General features: G+C 39.3%; 1 protein-coding gene across 2 annotated transcripts in view; it reads right to left on the bottom strand.

Moving 5' to 3' along the window:
- The window catches only part of Rit2 (Ras like without CAAX 2), a 415,489-nt gene extending 400,746 nt beyond the window's left edge, over positions 1-14,743 (bottom strand). The window contains exon 1 of one of the 2 annotated variants that reach the window (XM_004665844.2): positions 14,465-14,743. In XM_004665844.2, coding sequence (XP_004665901.2) covers positions 14,465-14,546 — 82 coding nt within the window. In that variant the 5' untranslated portion in view covers positions 14,547-14,743. The remainder of the gene's footprint in view (positions 1-14,464) is intronic. The other variant, XM_045135257.1, reaches the window with a different exon arrangement.
- Positions 14,744-19,672: the final 4,929 nt, after the last annotated feature.

Below are 19,672 nucleotides of genomic sequence, written 5' to 3'. Positions count from 1 at the left end.
ATCCTCAATGTGAGAAGGGCTAAAATATTTTTGAAAAAATATATTTTTTAATTTATCTGCAAGGAAAGAGAGAGAGAGGGAGAGAGGGGGGTGGAAGGGGAAGAGAGAGGAGAGAGAGAGAGAGAGAGAGAGAGGGAGGGAGGGAGAGAGAGAGAGAGAAAGAGAGATAGAGAATGGTATGTCAGGGTCTCCAGCCGCTGCAAACAAACTCATGACAGAGGCACCACTTTTACATATTGCTTTAAGTGTGTATTGTGGAATTGAACCCAGGTTGTTAGGCTTTACAGGCAAGTGCCCTAACCACTGATGAATCTCTCCAACCCAAGGATCAAATATTTTTGTTACTGTTGCTGTTTGTCCTTCTTTTGTCTGTATTTGTGTCTGTGAGTTTGAATTTGAGTGAGTGTGTGTGTGTGTGTGTGTGTGTGTGTGTGTGTAAGCCAGAGGACAACCTCAGGCCCCATTTCTGTCAGCCATCAACCATCACATTTGAGACGGGTCTCTCATTGGTCTGGAACTCAACACTCATGTTAAAATGGGTAGTCAGTGGGTCCCAAGCATCCTCCTGTCCCCATCTCTCTAAGTTTGTAAGAACACACTACTATAACCAACTTCTATGTGAGTAGTGGGTATCAAATTCAGGTTCTTATGATTGCAAAGCTTGCACTTTACAGATAGAGCAACCTCCCAGCCCCTGTTGGTTTTGAAAGGTTCAAGAAAAGCAAGTGTAGTTACTATGTTATTGTCTAAGTAAGAGTCCCAGGTGCTGTTCTCAACAGTTTGTGTTATTCATCAAAGCTTATTCATTCACACAATGCAAGTCTTCTTTATTTTCAACTGCACTTGACAGCGAAGAAAAAAGATTATATACATGTATAAAATTGTCAATAAAGTAAAAATGATTTACAAAAGGAAAAGATGATGAGCACTGTAACAAAATCCAGCTCTACTGAATGAAGGAACTCAAATTTGGAAGCAGGAAGCAGAACCCCTAAAGCATTGCTTTTAGGTGCATGCTGTATGAAGCAAACCAGTTGTCAGTGTGTGTTATATAATGGAGAAGCAGAAATTCAACATCTGGACTATGCATATGGGAAAATTCCCATGTCATAGACACACGATTATAATATGAACTCAAAATGATGGTGTATAAAGAGTTTTCTGATTTCTCTGTGGTTTCGAAGTCAATTCCTAAGGAAAATAAATGTTGGAAAGATACCAAGTAAAGTCAGAACAGCACAAACATCAGGACAGTTAAGGTTATGCTGGCTTTTGGATTAAACTTTCTCTCAAGCTGTGCCAACATTGGTTTCGGAAAGTTGGATGAACTCAGTGTTATGCTCAAGTTTTCAGAATAATGTCAGAATTAGAGAACCATATATTTAACCTGCATGTTAAATGGATGGATTAATTGAATCACAATTCTTGAATAGAGGGAACTTATAAATATCACTCTGGTATGTAGTTAACCATCATTTACTCTACTCCATTAATAAAATGTAAATGCAAACGTGAATTATGCTGCTTAATATTGGACACCTGAGGTTTAATTTCAGGATACTTGGAGTAGTAGTAGCTCCTGTAGATATTCTGATTTATCCTCAATATTCAGATATATGTGAGTCTCTGTGGCATACATATAGATACAGTACAACATGGACAATACACAGGCAGAACAAAGTGTCTGAACAGTTCACACAGGGAGAGGAGAGTGTCTGAGGAGCTCAAATGGGTAGAGGAGAGCATCTGTGGAGTTCACACAGGGAGGGGAGAGTGTCTGTGGAGCTCACACAGGGAGGGGCGAGCGTCTGTGGAGCTCACGCGGGTAAAGTAGCTAGATCATGTTTTCAATTTACAGGCTCCTTTTTCTTTACTCATAATGTCAAATCATTTTTAGGGTGACAGAATGAATTAATACTATTAGCAAATTCTGGCTTATACTTTGCTATTGCTATTTTTAAATTTTTTTTCTGATAAGATTTTTTTTCTTCTAATAGCTATTTAGGTGTTGTTCATTATAGAGATATGAATGCATATGCAGTTTATTCAAGTCATTATACTGACTAGTTAGTTACTCTAGGAAATTATCAACATGGGGATTGAGTGCACAACCCTGACTTTAAGAGAACAAGAGGAAGAGATAAAACAACATTCACCTTCATGGTAAGTGGAAGAACTGAATTTCAATACACATCTCTCCATCTTCAGAGTCCAAGCTGTTTGTCTCAAAATTGCACTCAAGAAAAATGTAAATAAGCTTAGTGAGGCAAACAACAAATATGCTTGTCACTGCAGAGGATTTTATGCAAAGATGCTTTCAGTTTCCTTGATTGTGCTGAAGAAAGTTGGAAACAATTTCTAAAGACAGAGAGACATAAAGCTTTTTCTGGAGTGGTAGAAAATAAATGGTGAAAGTTGAAATTATTACTCATTATTACCAAAGGAGAAATAAGTGAGCAGCAGACCAAAGACTAGGTAATAAGAAAAAAAATGAAGAAAATCTTAATGGTAGGTAGGAAATTTTATTATTTTCCATTTTGGGAATTTTGTTGTGTTTTTTCAAGACAGGGTCTCACTCTGGTACAGGCTGACCTGGAATTCACTATGTAGTCTCAGAGTGGCCTTGAACTCATGGCGATCCTCCTACCTCTGCCTCCGGAGTGCTGGGATTAAAGGCGGGTGCCACCACACCTGGCAGTCTTAGGAATTTTTGATAACAACAACAAAACAAACAAACAAAAAACAACAACAACAACAAAAAAACACCTATTAAGTAGATATTTCTGAGATAGTTTAGGTCTCGCAGGGTCCTCAAAAGTAAACTAATACTGGCTGAAGGTGAAAAATGTCCTTGAGTCTATGAAGGAATTAGTCGTTTTACCCTTATTTCTTTCTAAAATAAAGGAGATTCCTCCATGCTTTCTTTTTCTTTAAACCTGAGTTCTTCCCTAAATATCTTCTTCCCTAAAGAGGTTCCCCTTTCCTAGAACAGCTGACTTTCTTGGAAGATTAAAACTACTTCTCTGTCCAGAAAAGACCCCACTCTGGATCTCTAGCTTGACTTTCCCATTTCTGGGAATTCCACTCCTGCCTCTTCTGGTGTAGGAGTTCTGTGTTCTTTCCTCTTGCTTGCTGTTAAACACTATAAGTGCTATCTTCATAAGTTCTGCAATAAAAATCTTTCTAAACTGCACCCTCTACATTTTGTGTGTTTAATTGTTTGAATTCATAAGGTAAGAAGGTGGAGGCCATTGACTCAGTGGAAGTTTTCTATGACCATGAGAGTCAGTCCAGACCATTAAGTCTTGTGTTGAAGCCTAACCAAGAGCTAAGAATGGCTCCATTATTCTCAGAGACAGCCCAAATTCTCATACCATCACCTCCTTAAATCTAGAGCTTCCTACAATCTGGGAAAAGTGCTGTCTCAATGACAATCTTGTTATTTGATAGTCTGCTATTCTCAAGACTTCCTGTTTCATTTTAGAATAGTAGTTATGAAAATTAAAATATACTCCTAGTCAAGGATGGCTTAAACTATAGTGTGAAACATAGGTAAAAATGTGCAAATGTTTCAGAATGTGGAGTTGTTTATTCTGATATTGTTGTAAGTGTTGAACAAGAAACAATTTGATGAAATAGTTTTTGTTTGTTTGTTTGTTTGTTTTCTCGAGGTGGAGTCTCACTCTAGCCCAGGCTGTCCTAGAACTCACTATGTAGTCCCAAAATGGCCTTGAACTCATGGCAATCCTTTTACCTCTGCCTCCTGAGTGCTGGAATTAAAGGTGTGCCCCAGCATGCCCGGCTTTTCATGTGTATGTGGGAGGGGTGCAAGTGCATGCTGGGGACACAGACTGTCATTACTGTCATTGCAGTTCCTCTTTTTGAAACAGGATCTCTCAAAAAAAAAAACCTAAATCTCACAAATCTGGCTTGCCAAGCTGCTCAGAAAGTCCCTACGAACCTCCTGTCCTCATCCCCCAACACTGAGATTATAGGCACTCCCTGCCACACCCAGCTTTTCCAGGTGTGGTGAAGAACTGAGCTCAGGTCCATGTGCCTAAGATGGACTTCCGTCAACTGAGTCTTCTCAGCCTTAGTCTGCTAAGATCTTAAAAAACCTTTATGTCTCAACACTATGGACATCAACATTCTGTGGTTTATTTACTAAGGTTTTCCTTTTCTCCCCTCCTCCAAGAAAGCAGATCTCCAAGAATAGTCTGCAATTTTGCTGTCCCATAGGAGATGATTTGGAGAGCAAAATGTGAATGATTTTTGGAGTTTCATAAGCATTTGACTGCTAGTAATTCCAGTATATGGTTCTCATGGAACAAGGAATGTGTACCATGCCATCTCCTAGGATATCTACTGACACTGGATATTCTCTATAACACAGTGTCTATATATTTTTCTTTTTGAGGTAGTGTTTCACTCTAGCCCAGGCTGACCTGGAATTTACTATGTAGTCTTGGGTTGGCCTCGAATTCACAGCGATCCTCCTGCCTCAGCCTCCCAAGTACTGGGATGAAAGGTGTGTACCACTATGCCCTGAAGATTCTATATCTTTTTTTCTGCCAGGTTTTGTTCACAATCTGAGCATCCTAAATATAGAGTATCTTTCATACCTTCAAGCTCATTGTCACCAAGGGCTCCTTAAGCTGGCCTGAGTAGGTTCTTTCCCAGTTTTCTTAATTTATTTTATTTTTTTGTTTATTGTATTTATTTATTTGAGCACGACAGACAGAAAGAGAAAGAGGCAGAAAGAGAAAGAGAGAGAAAGAATGGACATGCCAGGGCCTCCAGCCACTGTAAATGGACTCCAACACATGTGCCCCCTTGTGCATCTGGCTAACGTGGGTCCTGGGGAATTGAGCATTGAACCAGGGTCCTTAGACTTCACAGGCAAGTGCTTAAATGCCAAGCCATCTCTCCAGCCCCAAGTTTTCCTTACTTATGTCTCTTTATATCACAAAAGTTTAGAATATCACTTAGTTTAGTTTAGCTCATATCCTTGATGTCTTATCCTTTGCTTTCCCTCAAAGACAGAAGATGGAAATTAAATATATATGTTTCTTGACTATTTATATACATATCATTAGAAGAAAGACCATATGAAACACATTTTCTACCCTCCATAAACTTTCAATCAAGGTAGATAATTAAAATATTGAATACAAGCTGGGTGTGGTGGCTCACGCCTTTAATCCCAGCACTTGGAAGGCAGAGGTGGGAGAATCACGGTGAGTTCGAGGCTGCCCTGAGACTACATAGTGAGTTCCAGGTCAGCCTGGGCTAGAGTGAGACCCTACATTAAAAAAAAGATAAATATCAGAAAAAAAATTCTTCATTGTTTAAGGTGGAAAAAACATGTTAGATTAGAATAGACAATGATAAAAAGGGCTGGAAACACACCCTCAGAATCTGGGCAGATGGACAAGAGAAGACAGAAGAAGGGAAAGGAGAGAGATTTCTGGAAGTCTGTTACAGAGGGAACTAACCATATTGTCCTAGAGCCCCTCTCAGAGAGACACTGAGAGTCCAGCTCAGAGAGCTCCTGTCAGAGATCCCCTCTTAGGGAGCCTGTCTCAGAGATCCCTTCTCGGAGAGCCCTCTTCAGAGTTTCCAGAGGAACACTAACTACTGTTACCTCTGCTTTGAATCTTCTTTCTGGTCCTTGCTTTTTTTTTCCCACACTCTCCACTTCAATTCTTCGTTAGTCCATCCTGTCCCTGACATGTGCCTTTGTCCTCTGTTTTGACCTACTCACCCTCACTAACTGAACTGCTGATGCCTTCCTAAAAGGTAGTTATCTCCATGTGACTACTTTGGGCAGGTTTTCCTTGATGACTAATGGACAGTGAACTTGTTGGAGCCACAGAAGTTCTGTAGTCTTTGGATATCATTTTGCTGGAAATGACAAGGGTGGGGTAGGGAGACAGATACTGCAGACATTTAAGCAGAAGGGAAGTAACACAGTATTTCAGTGAAATATGGCTGACAGTAAAATGGAGAATAGACAGGGCTACGACATGAGACATGAGGGATTAAGGTTAAAGTATGGGTGGGGACTAATTAAATAAGGTTTTTATAATATCAAAGAAGAGACATGCCCTGTGCTTCTAAAGAGTCTGATTCTCCAAGGAGAATGCTACCTGTGTCTGTAATGTATTATCTCTTCCCTGTCATGTCAGATATGACTTTCTGTTGAGATGTAGCAGGGTTGCAACAATGAAAAGCAAAGGAATATCTGATGATTCAAAGTGGATGAAAACAATAAACATTGAAGATTCATTTCAGTCCAGACTGAGGGATAGGAAGGCCCCATTAAAATCATGGCTACTCCAAATCCTTTGTGCCTATTTACATGAGTGTTCTTAAATCCCTCCTTCTGATAACTGCAGAGGTGTGTGTGTGTGTGTGTGTGTGTGTGTTTTACAGGTAAATTACCACAATGAAATGATTGTTTATTTGAATAACTAGCAAGGTGCAATAATTGTTATTGCCACTGAAATTATCACTCAGTTTGGCAAAGCTGAAGACAATATAATGAGATAGACAGCTAGAGATGAGAAAAGGCTCAAAATGCAATGGCATGTTCACATTATTCAATGCAAGATCCCATTTGAAAGATTTTTCACTGCATATCTCATGTTATAGTATAGCTTAGTATAGTATAGTTTAGTAGCTAAGATGTGAAGAGAAAAGAGTTTTTTAACACTTTTTATAGATTTTACATTTTTAAAATTTTGCTTCATGTATCTTCTCACAGTTTCCTAAAATCTATATTAACTCCAGGAGAGATTTTTTTCCCAGGTACTACTAAAAATACTAAGCCATTAAGTTCTCCCTATGAAACATTATAAATGATATACTCCTTGCCCTGGCATATACCATCTCTATTAAAGTATATCGTTTGGCTTTCTCTATACTTTCTCTTCTTACAACTATAAAGGTCTTACTGATATTTTAATGCACAATCCAAATGCCATCTCTACAACTCATGCTCAGTTTTTCACATTCAAGCCAGGCATGGTGGTGTACCATGCACGTTAATCCCAGCACTCGGGAGGCAGAGGTAGGAGGATTGCTGTGAGGTCAAGGCCAGCCTGAGAATACACAGTGAATTCCAGGTTAGCCTGGGCTAGAACAAGATCCTAACTAAAAAAAGAAAAAAAAAAAGAAAAAATAAAGGAGGATAGAAAGAAAGAGTAGAAATGGACTGGCGAAATATTGAACAGTTAAGGTGATTGCTTTCAAAGCTGATGTACCCAGGTTCAATTCCCTAGCACCTACGTAAACCAAATGTGCAAGGTGCTGCATGTATCTGGAGTTTGTTTGTAGTGGGTAGAGGCATTGGAGTGCCCATTTTCTTTCTCTCCCTCTCTCAAACAGATAAATAAAATTAAAATTAAGGGCTGTAGAGATGGCTTAGTGGTTAAGCGCTTGCCTGTGAAGCCTAAGGACCCTGGTTTGAGGCTTGATTCCCCAGGACCCACATTAGCCAGATGTACAAGGGGCACATGCATCTGGAGTTCATTTGCAGTGGCTGGAGGCCCTGGTGTGCCCATTCTCTCCCTCTCTCTTCCTGCCTCTTTCTCTCTCTGTCTGTCTCTCTCAAATAAAAAAATAAACAAAAAGTAAAATTAAATTTATGTTCCTCTGATCATAAATTTCACACATCCTGCAGCAGACAGGTAGTCTAAAGTTCCAGCGTGTTACACATTATTTTTCCAATATGAGATGGGGGCAGGGACAATGTTGATAGCCCTAGTTATGAATAATATTTATCCCTTCTCATCAACTTCTATGGTACATCATACATACTTGACATTTGAGATGTGCTTTAAGGAAGTTACAATAAGGCAATTCTAAAATGTGTCCTAGGTACCAGAGAAGGATGGGTGGAAATGATATAGTACTTGAATGTCTTCTGTATTGTCCTAGTGCAATCTGAGGGAAAATAAGATTGCTAGACTCTAGCTTGTACTGATCTCTACTTCTCACATCAATGCATCTGTACAGTTTTAGACAAGTCTGTGTGACTTCCTGTAAAGGTAGAAGAGAAACCTTTCCAATTTGCATTTTTTTTCATTAAATAAGATGATTAGAGAATGGAAATACATACTTTGGGAAACAATCTTGTGTTGTTACTGTCTGAGACCTGCTGAAGCCTGCTCTGGGAAGGCCTCTGTAAAACACAGGGTGGTGAATACCAGCCCAGGGGCTGAGTCATAAGAGCATCCTTCACAGGTCATACCATAAAGAGAGAAAGGTCAGTCACCATCTTGGGGAGGAGGATACATCAGATCACAGACCTCCCAGAATATCTATGGCCGCTAATGCTGCTAGGAGCGGGGAGTCAGATTCTCCAGTGGTGTTCGTCACTGGTAAGTTGCCCATTCCACAGTAAATAACCCTGTACCCATGACCAAGCAAGCTACCCGAATTTAAATAAGTGGACTTAAAAAGGACATGAGTCAGGTGTGGTAGTGCACATCTTTAATCCTAGCACTGGAGGCAGAGGTAGGAGATCTCGATGAATTCAAGGCCACTCTTAGACTGCAAATTGAATTCCAGGTCAGCCTGGAGTAGAATAAAACCTTACCATAAAAAAAAAAAAAAATGAAAAAAAGAAAAAAAAAGCAGGAAAGTAAGGAGGGGATCAATATCAATGAAGAAATAAAAAAGGTGTTACTGGGAAGAAGAGGAAGAGGGTTTGATAGTTTGAATGGATGCCCCCTAACAGATTCAGTGTTATTACAGCTTCTTGGATCTCCAGCCTCCTGGCAAGAGGAAGCATCACTGTATGTGGTCCTGGGCTCCAGCTCTAAGGGGCCCTGAATTCTAGCCAAGATTCGCACAGTGCTGGAGGTCCTCTGGGTTTGTCCTGCCGGTCATTGCATCTGCCTCTCCTCACCCCCCTCCCTCTTCCTCTCCCTCTCTCTCTCTCCCTCTTTCTCTCCCTCTCTCTTCCTCTCTCTCCCCCCCTCTCTCTCCCTCTTTCTCTCCCTCTCTCTTCCTCTCTCTCTCCCTCTCTCTCTCTCCCTCTCTCCCTCTTTCTCTCCCCCCCCTCTCATGTCTATCTTTCTTTATCTCTCTGTGCTGTGTATACCTGTGAAAGGGGGAAGTTCCCCTATATCTGTAATCATTAAATAAATTCCATTCCTCTTATAAATTTGTCCAGTTTGTAAGTTTATTCTAGCAACTGAAGATGACTATGACAGAAGAGAATTGGGGAGAATAATCAAAATAAATCACATGCACAAAAAAAATCAAAATAGAAAAATAAAAATTAAAGAAAAAACAGTTATAAGGACTACTTAGATGTGGTAAAACACTCAACTATAGCTATAATGTTTTCTTTTTATTTCTTTTCTGTGATGTAGAAGGGAGATGGGACTGTACAAGGAAAAGAGACAAGAAGAAAAAGTGTGCCTGACAGAGTTCAAGCCTTCTGTTTCAGTCAGGTCAATTTCTCTGCTTTATTACAGTCTCCATTAGAGTTATGAATTATGTAGGCAATTTTTTTGTTTACTTTTTAAGGTAGTGCCTCACTCTAGCCCAGGCTGACCTGGAACTCACTATGTAATCTCCGGGTGGCTTTGAACTTACCACGATCCTCCTACCTCTGACTCCTAAGTGCTGGGATTAAAGGCCCATGCCCGGCATGTAGGCAATTGGTTTTTTTTTTGTTGTTGTTGTTTTGTTTTTTGCTCTCTTACCATTTGATGTTATTACATCAAATACATATTCATGCATATTTATGTTCTATTCTTTTTCATTTAGGATTTGTCACAAGTAATTTATTTATCATAAGTACTTTGAAAATAATTTACATCATATATACAGTCATGTTTGTTTAAACATTGGGATAGCTTTGGAGAAATGTGTCATTGGAAGATTTTATTATTGTAAAATGTTCATGAAGTGTACCAGGACAAATATACATGATATATCTTGATAGCTTGTTTCATACCAAGGCAATGTGTGTGTGTGTGTGTGCGTGTGTGCACGTGTGCACGCACGTGTGTGTGTGTGGAAAGAATGAGAGAGAGAGAGAGAGAGAGAGAGAGAGAGAGAGGTCTATAATCAGTATCTGTCTATTGCTTCCAGGGCCATGATAGTCAATAGAGGATCAAATCAAGCTGAAGAAGGAAGGGTTTAAATCATGGAACATTAGATATTCAAGACTGCTACTCCCTCCACACAGTTTTATAGTGAATGTTTTTTTTGTATGAATAGGATAGTCAATGAAAAGTGTAAGATTACAAATACATTAGGTAGTAATGGTCATTTACGTTCCCCATCAAGTATGTACTGAGAATAATTCCATGTACCATTTTCATTCTGTCATATGATGGACAACATAGTGAGGTTTGCCGCAGCCACATGAACACAAGCACATTGGCCACACCTTGTGCTAGGATACTCGGGTCACTGAGACATCACAAGGCGGCATAGATTGCTCAGCTGTGTTTTAACCCCACAGCAATGTCATCATGTATGCATCCCATCCTCGTCCAAAGGTTGCAACAGAACCCATGACTGCATTTCAGCTGTGACTTGATATTATGTGGTTCATACAAAGAGCAGAATTGCCCTGCCGTACCAAAGTGAGTTACTATGCCCATGTTTCAGTAATCCTGCCATAGTTTCCACATGGGACGAACAGCTAGCATTACTAATTTCACAAACATGCCCATGCAGTGCATGTCAGTGTCTATTGTCCTTACACAGCATGCTAAATCTGAAGATCACAATCGCTGCTCTATGCACAGACAGGTCTGTTGTTTTGTTCCAGGTTATCCTTTATGAAAGCATAACGGTGGAAAGCAGATTCAGTGGGGCTGGGGACCATGTTCTGGAAGTGATTCTTCACCGCATTGCCTGTACAAGACAGTTCCTTCAACAGTAGAGCCTCAATTTCTCCATTATTAAAATAGAGTGGAGATTATATGTGTGTATTCCTGTTTTCTCTGTACTGAAATATATATATTAGGGGGTGGAGAGATGGCTCAGATATTAAAGGCACTTGTTTGCAATGCCTGACAGCCTGGGTTTGATTCCCCAGTTCTCATATAAAGATAGATGGACAAAGTAAATCATGACTCTGAAGTTTGTTTGCAGTGGTGGGAGGCCCTGGTGTATCCATACTCACTCTTTTTCTACCTACCTCTCTCTCTTAAATTTATAGCCAATATATATATATTTTTAATATTCTTGGGAAATAATAGGCATAATATTTATCTGTATAAATATGAACACATTTATAGGTTAAGCATTACATGTAATATTAATTATATAAATTTAAAAATCAAAAAGACATGGATCTATAAATTAGAATTTTACTGTAGATTGCTATCATCTCATATTATATCATTCTTATTATGATATTCCAGATGAAAGGCTGCATTAACAATAACCCTATTTACTGCCTAATAGTGAATGGCAGAATTCTTTGCTTTTCACCACCAAGACGTGAGAGGTAATGCAGTGGACTAGGGTAAGTGTCTCAGCACTCTGTAACATATTATTCACATGACAGGCACAAGTTATTTCCCAGTTTCCAGTCTTTACAATGGAGACATTACTGTGACCACAGAAAGGAGTATATTTGATATAAAATTCCTGTCAGCCACAGCACAACTGTCAGCACTTCTTATCATCCCGACCCACTGAAAGGGACAGAGCAGGCCTGCACATAGCACATGCTCAGTAAACTTGGCTGGTGCCATTGATTTGAAGTTCTTCACACATAATTAGTTAATTCACCTATGTATTTTATTTTATTTTTAAATATTTTATATATTTATTTCCAAGGAGAGAGAGAGAGAGAAAACATGTGTGCCAGGGCCTCCAACCCCTGTAAATGAGCTCCAGGTGCATGTGCCACTTTGTGCACCTGGCTGTTCTGTGGACAATGAGGAATGAAACCTAGGTCTTCAGCCTTTGCAGATAAGCACACTAACTACTGAGAAATCTCTCTAGCCCCCATTGATGTACTTTAAGTCTTGTAGGAACTTTAATTTCAGCAAAATCACATGTCCTTTAAATACTTTCTGCCTATCATAATATATTTTAGTAAAATATGAGTTACAAAGTGGTCTACTGTGAGGTTTTGCTCATTTAATACTTATGAAGATAGTAAGGTGTGTTTCATTCATGTTCACAGCCAGTCAGACCTGTCACTTACAACTGTAAATAGACAAGAGATGCACTAGGCACATGACCTACAGAAGCGATTGGATAGTCCCTGGATAATTCTCTATGGACACAAATTTTCAGCTGTCTGGAAGGTGGATTTTAAAAGACAGTTCAGTTCTTTGAAATACAACATTTTAAGCTTAAAAAGAAGGTTAATATTGAGACCAATGTTTGAATATTTACATATTGATAAGACCAGATAACTTCTAGAAGGCTGTTCCAAGGGCAAGATGTGAGAGAATCACTGGGAAGCAAAATACATGGCATAAGACAGCATTTCCCAGGTGTGCAATTTTAGGATGTATAGCATTCTCCTAAATCCTATCAGCCCTGTCATCTAGATAAGCAGAGAAAACACTGAGGCACGCACTCTTGTTAACTTGTTACCTCTGAGGACCAGATAGCTACTCCCATGGTATCCTGAAAAGGTTATGCTTCAATATGTAATAATTGAAGGGTTTCTTTCATATAAGAAAGTTGAAAGTGCCTAAGGCTGCTGGAAACATGAAGTCACTGGGAACAGTCACTCAAGAGAGATCAAAGGGAGACTGTGATAGCATCCCACACCATGTGACCTGCTGGGGCTGCACCTGGCTGTAGCTAAGCCACATGTTTTAAGCTCACGGAAAGCAGTGAATTCAGCCAAAACTAGTCATTATCTTCCCACATCTCCTATTTCTTAAAGAAAAAAGATAACGTGGTGTGTACATAAGTGATTGTGATTGCAGACTGTTTCCACAGCTGCCTCAGTTTACCCACTGTGGGGAAGGCTCTATTGATGGCCTTCAGAGTCTTCCAAAATTCAGTTTCTCTCTTAGATTTGTTCCCATATGGTTCTTCTCATTGACCTTCCTGACTAGATTCTTTCAATGCATAACTGTTTATACTAATTATACCACTATAGTACTTCCTCCTACATCTTCCCTTATTTTATTCTTGCTATCACAAGCCATTATAGTTTCAAATAGAAAAAAAAGAGAACCTACTTTTTAGTGTCTTCACTCATGCTATTACCAATCTTGTTCTTTTCATGTCTCTTTCATAGAAAAAAATGACTAACTTTTCTGATTTAATCAAGCATTTTCTTACCTGCCATTTTTAGTCATACCTGACTTTTCCCTTTTTAAGATAACTTGTCTTGGGGGTGAAAGGGGAGGTTTGAGGTTCCTCAAATTTATGTGTACTGCTTTTTTAACCTCTTTATTGTTCCTGTCACTATAGTTACCCTCTTTCTGCCTTTGAGTGACTGTTCACCTTCTTATCTCTGGCAGACTTGCCATATTAATCCATTGATTTCATTACCCAAGAATATTGTCAAGTTTGATTTTCTTTCTCAGCCAGTAAAACACTGAACTGTTCAGATACTACTTGCCCAGACTTATGCTTGACACACACGCAGCCTTACAGGGGGCCTCTCATAAGGACACACAGCATTATACTCAACAATTTGGCTCTCATGATGCCCACTGTTCTGTGTGCAACTCACTCGGCCTGAAGCTTCTCTGGAAAGCTCTTTCTTTTTTCTGTTATATTTGACCTTTTAAGCTCCCCTAGAGCAAACCATGGCAACTTCTGTTCTTTGTTTATGAACATAATTTTATAAACCTTCATCTTCATTTCTACTATGTACTCTTTATCTGTGTAGTTGTTTATGTAATTTGTTTAACCATAAATCTTGATTTAATCACACTGCAAGAGTCCCATTGTGCAAACTGTTCTTTAAGCCACTGTCACTTTGAAACTTCAACTTTGTCTTATCCTTTAAAACCTATGGTTTTCTACATCAGACACAGACAGCAAGAAAAGACAGGAAGTACCTAACCAAAGCAAAGACAAGCAAAAAAACAAACAAACAAACAAAAAAACTTCACAACAAGCAGCCTCCTGCTCCTGAGGTCACATCTGTGCTTGTGTCTCGTTGACTATCTGCAGCCCCTCTTTCTCCTTGTCTACATCTTTAAGAACGGGACATTTTTTTTTTTCCTCACACATGGCTACCTAGTACATTTCATGATTATTTTAAATATCATGCAAATTAGAACAAGTATTCCTTAGCATGAGATCAAGGAGTTAATTATCCTCTTAAAGTTGTACACATCCGGACTGCTGTCTCTGGGCTCTCCTGACTGACTTTTCAGCATCCCTTTCACTGTCTTTACTTTCAAACATCCCGCAAGACACTAGCGTAAACAGCTGCAGCTAGTCCTCACAGCATCATTTGTTCTCTCTACAGACATCCCCAGAATTTAGAGAGAAAACTTACCGCTTTTACCAACTCCCCCTGCTCCCAGCATTACCACCTTGTATTCCCTGGACCCGCAGCTGGCTTCATTTTCTACCTCCATCTTACTGGAGGGACCAAAGGAGAGACAGAGAGAAAAAAAAAAAAAAAAAAAAAAAAAAGGTGGATAAAGTCACCGGTGTAGGTGCTTGCTCGGATATTAAACAACTCTAAAACTGTGTCACAGGAAAGGTTTAGTGTAAGAACCATCAGCAGCGGGCTGGCTGCTGGTCCTCTCCTGGAGCAGGTCTCATAGCAACCACTCCAATTGCTTCCAATGAAAGCCTGGCTTCTCACCCCCGCCCCCCATCCTTCACTCTCACGTCTCCACTGATCTCTGGATCATTCTGTTATTTTCCTTCCTTCTCCATTTCTCCATTTCCCTTCCTCACTCCCTGCTTCTCCTTCCGCTCACCCGCCCTGCCCAGCAGCAGCTTTAAGATGCACCTACGCATGCATGCGACCCCTTCCAGGCTGCACTACTCGAACGCAGCCAATCTGAGACTATGAGGAAACGCTGTCTCGCAGGCTGACTTCTGATGCTGCGGCTTCAGAGTCGAGGCTGTTTGTTAAGTCACAGTCAGTTAATTAAGAAGAATTTCTGCTGCTTGAATATTTGTTTGTTATCACCAGCTGCTTTCAGAGTTCCTATTCTGGGCAAAGTGAAGCTACCATTTTATAAAGACAAATCAAATAAACACACAAACACTGACTTAGGGTATAGAGGATGAATCTTTAGTGATACCTGCATAACTCAACAGGCAGTTCTGTCATTGAAAGAACATTGAATTATGTCATTGGCATATTTGAGATCATCTTTGCTTATAATTAGCTATTATTAACAAACTAGAATGCAAGCACTGTGGCAAGCATGAGAGGGATACACAACAAATAGTTTTATTCACAATTGCAGTAGCATAACAGACCACAGAAGGCAATATTTCAGAGAGCCAAAGTCTTACTCCTTAGTTGAGTGCTTAGAACCCTTTAGGACATTCATTTTCCTCCAGTGAGCTTCTAAAATATGAAACTCTTGGGATATTTTCAGTAATCCCTAATTGTTGTAATCAGATCTGTCCTTCAGTAAAAAGGATGTTTGTTATAAAACTTGAACACTGTTGGAAAATCAAGTTCCATGTACATGGCTTGTCCTCATACCTAGATTTTAAGCTCCTCTGAAAAGGAACAGTGTTTAATTAACTCCTTGTTTCTAGAAAGTGTGTAACCAAGTGCTGGGAACAGAATAGGTCTTGAGTATATTTCTAATGATGCTTGAAGTGGCTGTAAATGCCATAGCCAAAAGGTCAGATTTGAGTTAGTTTTGTTTAAATTGGCACAGCAACTTGAACTCAAATTATTTATCACTAAAATGATATATGAAGCCCCATATTATCAATACAGTAAACTAATTGATGTTTGTATATTTAAAATAAGATCTGGCAAACTTCCAGAAACTACACAGGCATGACATAGTTGACTGCTGTCATAAAGCCTGAGGCTGCCAGCCTACGGATGGTGAAGGTGAAGATGGAAGGGGGCTTCCACGTGCTCCCAGCCCCTGCATTCCTCCTTCACTAAGTATATGTACAAGACTGCTCTCTACTTCTGTGAAAATACTTTTATTTAGCATTCTTATATATTCTGGGTTATAGACTTTTCGTAGCATATATTCTGTGTATATAGCATCATGTTTCACATAGACAATTTCTTTCAAATACTTTGATCATATCCTTCTCCATTCCACTCTTACTCTTTAATTTCCCCACAAACTTCCCCAAGAATATATATATATACATGCTCTATACTCTTTCTATATGTGCATATTCTCCTCTCCCTCTCGCCCCTTCTCTATGTCCTCACACACATGTGCATACACAGTATTCTCCAATACTGTCCTCTAGGCTGTGTCTTGTTTTAATTTGGGGAACATTAATGTATGAACATATTGCAATTTAGTCATATAGCATCAGGTATTCTCCTATGTCCTTGGTTCCAACTGAGGGCCACCTTCAGTGAGGTATCAGTAATCAACATGGGGTTCATCATGGGGTTATAATTGCATCAGTCTCTGCTGGGGAAACTATGCTTCAGAGTTCACCTTCCCACCCTGTGGCTTACATTTTTCCTAAACCCCTCTTCTGCAATGTTCCTTGTTAGACTTTTACCACTTTTAGTGATAGGATCTGGGCAGCCTCTTCTTTTCTGCTTTGATGAGTTTTAAGTCTCCTCAGTGTCTACCTCCATCTCCATGGAGGAGGTTCGCAGGGTAGCAGTGAGAGAAACACTCACATTTAATCTACCTCTTTTTCTGCAGTGTTTCCTAGGTTTTGGCAGGTATGATAGAAATGAAGCAGCTTGTGATAGACAGTTGGCTTTCCCTTCTTGTCCTTCTGATGGGTCTTGGTTCTCTCTGGAATTTGCTGCCATCTGTAAAATGCAGGTTCTTCAACCAATAGTGAGAGCAACATGGTACAAAAGGGACATCTCATTATGGAGGGTGACCCAATTCTGGCACTGTGACTCACCTGCCCAAACTGTCCCTATATCTCTCTGCTTTTTTAAAAGAGTTATACCTCCTAATTTGCCAACAAAGTAAATTTCTATAATACAAATTAGTTATGTCTTTGATTTTGTGAATCACCATCTCCTTCCTCCCTTACACGTATTCTCTCACCAAGCCCTTCCGCCCCTGAATTTTGTCCCTCCACTTGCATGTGTACTATCGCCTTCTCTAATCTCTCCCTGTGTCTTCTCTCGTTAAACCTCATTCTAGTTCCTGACCAGTACTACCAACGCTTACTACAACTCTGGCTTTTCTGAACAGAATCTTACAAGAGCAATGCTTTTAAATTTGGATATAGTCTTTTTTTCACTGTGTTCTGTTGTAAATCTGCTACGAGGCTCTAAATGAAGGGTTTTTTTTTTTTTTTTCCCCCAATGATGCTATTCCCATTTCTCTTTCCCTTCTTGCTACAATTTTACTCATGGCCCTAGGTATAATTTTAAACTTTTCTTAGAGAACTTTCCAGCTGGTTGTTAATTTGAGACTTGGTGTACTCATGAGGTACAGAAGTGGATCTAAACATCACCTGGATGTTAGTATTAAAACCATATTTCCTGTAACCTCAGCATGTTTAGAATGACATCACCCTCATTCCTAGTAACCAGATTGCACACTCTTTGGTGCCTATAAAAGCATCAGCACTTTCTATGCCCCAATTTCATACCTTTCCTTCATGACTGGAACATCCATAACTTATCCTCCCTTAGCACAAGCTCCCTGCCCTTTCACCCTATCAGAGGGCACAATTTATCCTATGCATATAAAGCATCAACCTATTGGCTCTCTTGACACACATCCATATATCAAATACTAAATAAGAAGAGCCAGTGACTGAGATTGACACAAAGACACAAATCACTTACTCCAGTCTCTTGCTTCATACCCTACACAATCCCAATTGAGGCAAGCAGTGAGTTACTTGTCTTTCCCCTGGCACAATTGTCATTTCTATGCCCAGATGTAATAAAGAACTGTGGCTATATTGTAAATAGATGATACTTTTAAAATTGAAATTTATTGTTCAATAAAACGAGATGTATAAGCAGCATTAGATTCAAGGTCTTCTTGCGTTTTATGTCTGGATCTGCTGTTGAAATTCTTCCAACCTTGAGCAAATTGTGACTGTCGCTCCAACCATCTGTGTTCTGATGTGGTGGCAAGGCTCAGGAATTTTCATGCCAGCTGTGTTCTTGGTCATGCTTTTTATCTGGAACAATTACTATGATATTGGGTAAGAGAAAAATATACATAGAAACATTTTACAATACATAAATAGCTTGCTGAGAGGCCTCTGAGATACTGTGAAATGGAATTTTATTTTTCTTCTCAATTATTAATGCATCAGTCTGTCAGTCTGTCTTCCTCATCTGGAAGTCGGGAGACTATTTTCCTCTTACATGGAATTAAAAAATAAAAATTGAAATTTGGAAAGAGTCTATAGGCCTCTGTGTCTATCCTTTGAAATTCTAAAGCATTCCTCCTTAGCTCCTTGTCCTGAATGTAAATAATAGTGATTGAATTTTGAAATGTTCTAAGATTAGGTCATAACTTTTGTATTTTGCATAGCTTACGCATAGCACTTCCAGGAACCTAATGTGTATCTACATGTGTATGTGTGCATGCATGCACATGTGTGTTTTCATGTAGGGGTAGTGAGGAGGTCTTTTGAAGATGTGTAAATGCTGACTAAAAAAAAAAAAAAAAGTTCTTAAGTAAACAAAACCATCCCATGGAAGATTACTTTGCAGTCTCAGGAAACTGTCGAGTGTCCAGCATTTGTGCTGGCCTCCTATCTTCTAACTCTTCGAGAGCTCATCTTCATGACATGAAGACCAGGTCACTGAGTTCATTCAGAGACAGTTGGCTTTCTGAATACATTCTCACATGACCTACCCCCCCCTCCCTGCATCATGCTGACTTCATGAATCCTTTTTGGAAGATAAAAGGGGAAAATAAGCCAACAATTTTTTTTTTTCCAAAGTAAGGTCTCACTCTAGCTCAGGCTAACCTGGAACAATTATTTTTTTTTTCAAAAGCAACAATTATCTCTGTTTATTAGAATATTGCTTTAGCCTCCTTTAGAAACGGATGACATAACAAGTTACTGTGATGGGTCTGTATATGGTTGGAACACCAGGAATTCCTCTTGCTCTGATCTGCAAAGCCAGTTTTTTGCCCTTGTTGGTATATTTATCACAAAGATAATTTTATGTTCAAGCTGACCTTACTAAGATGTTTTTACATTGTCTTCATTCTTTATCTCTAGGGTACAGCAGTATTGAAGAATGCAGTTTCAACAACATGAGATATAAAGGCCTAATTGTTCATTTACCAATTCATTAGTGCAGGCACACAGGCTATGAAAGGCAGAAGCTATTCTGAGGTCTATAGTACAGTCCGGTTGGAAAGGCAGCTTAGGTAGGTATAAGGAAACAGTACAGGGAAAACAAATAAACACACAGCTGGCATTGAGTTCCTTTTATTTTCTTCTTATGGATTAGAGATGAGTACCCTTGTTCATTATACTGGTTCAGGATGTTTGACCAATTTTATTAGCTGCTGAAATCAATATATATATATATATATTAGAAAATACTATCTTGTCTGCTGTTTTTTATTTTTTTTAG

This window comes from Jaculus jaculus, chromosome 15, assembly GCF_020740685.1.
Source record: "Jaculus jaculus isolate mJacJac1 chromosome 15, mJacJac1.mat.Y.cur, whole genome shotgun sequence".
NCBI classification, from domain to species: domain Eukaryota; kingdom Metazoa; phylum Chordata; class Mammalia; order Rodentia; family Dipodidae; genus Jaculus; species Jaculus jaculus.
Note: the sequence above shows the minus strand (reverse complement) of the source record. Positions and strands in the feature narration are given on the sequence as shown.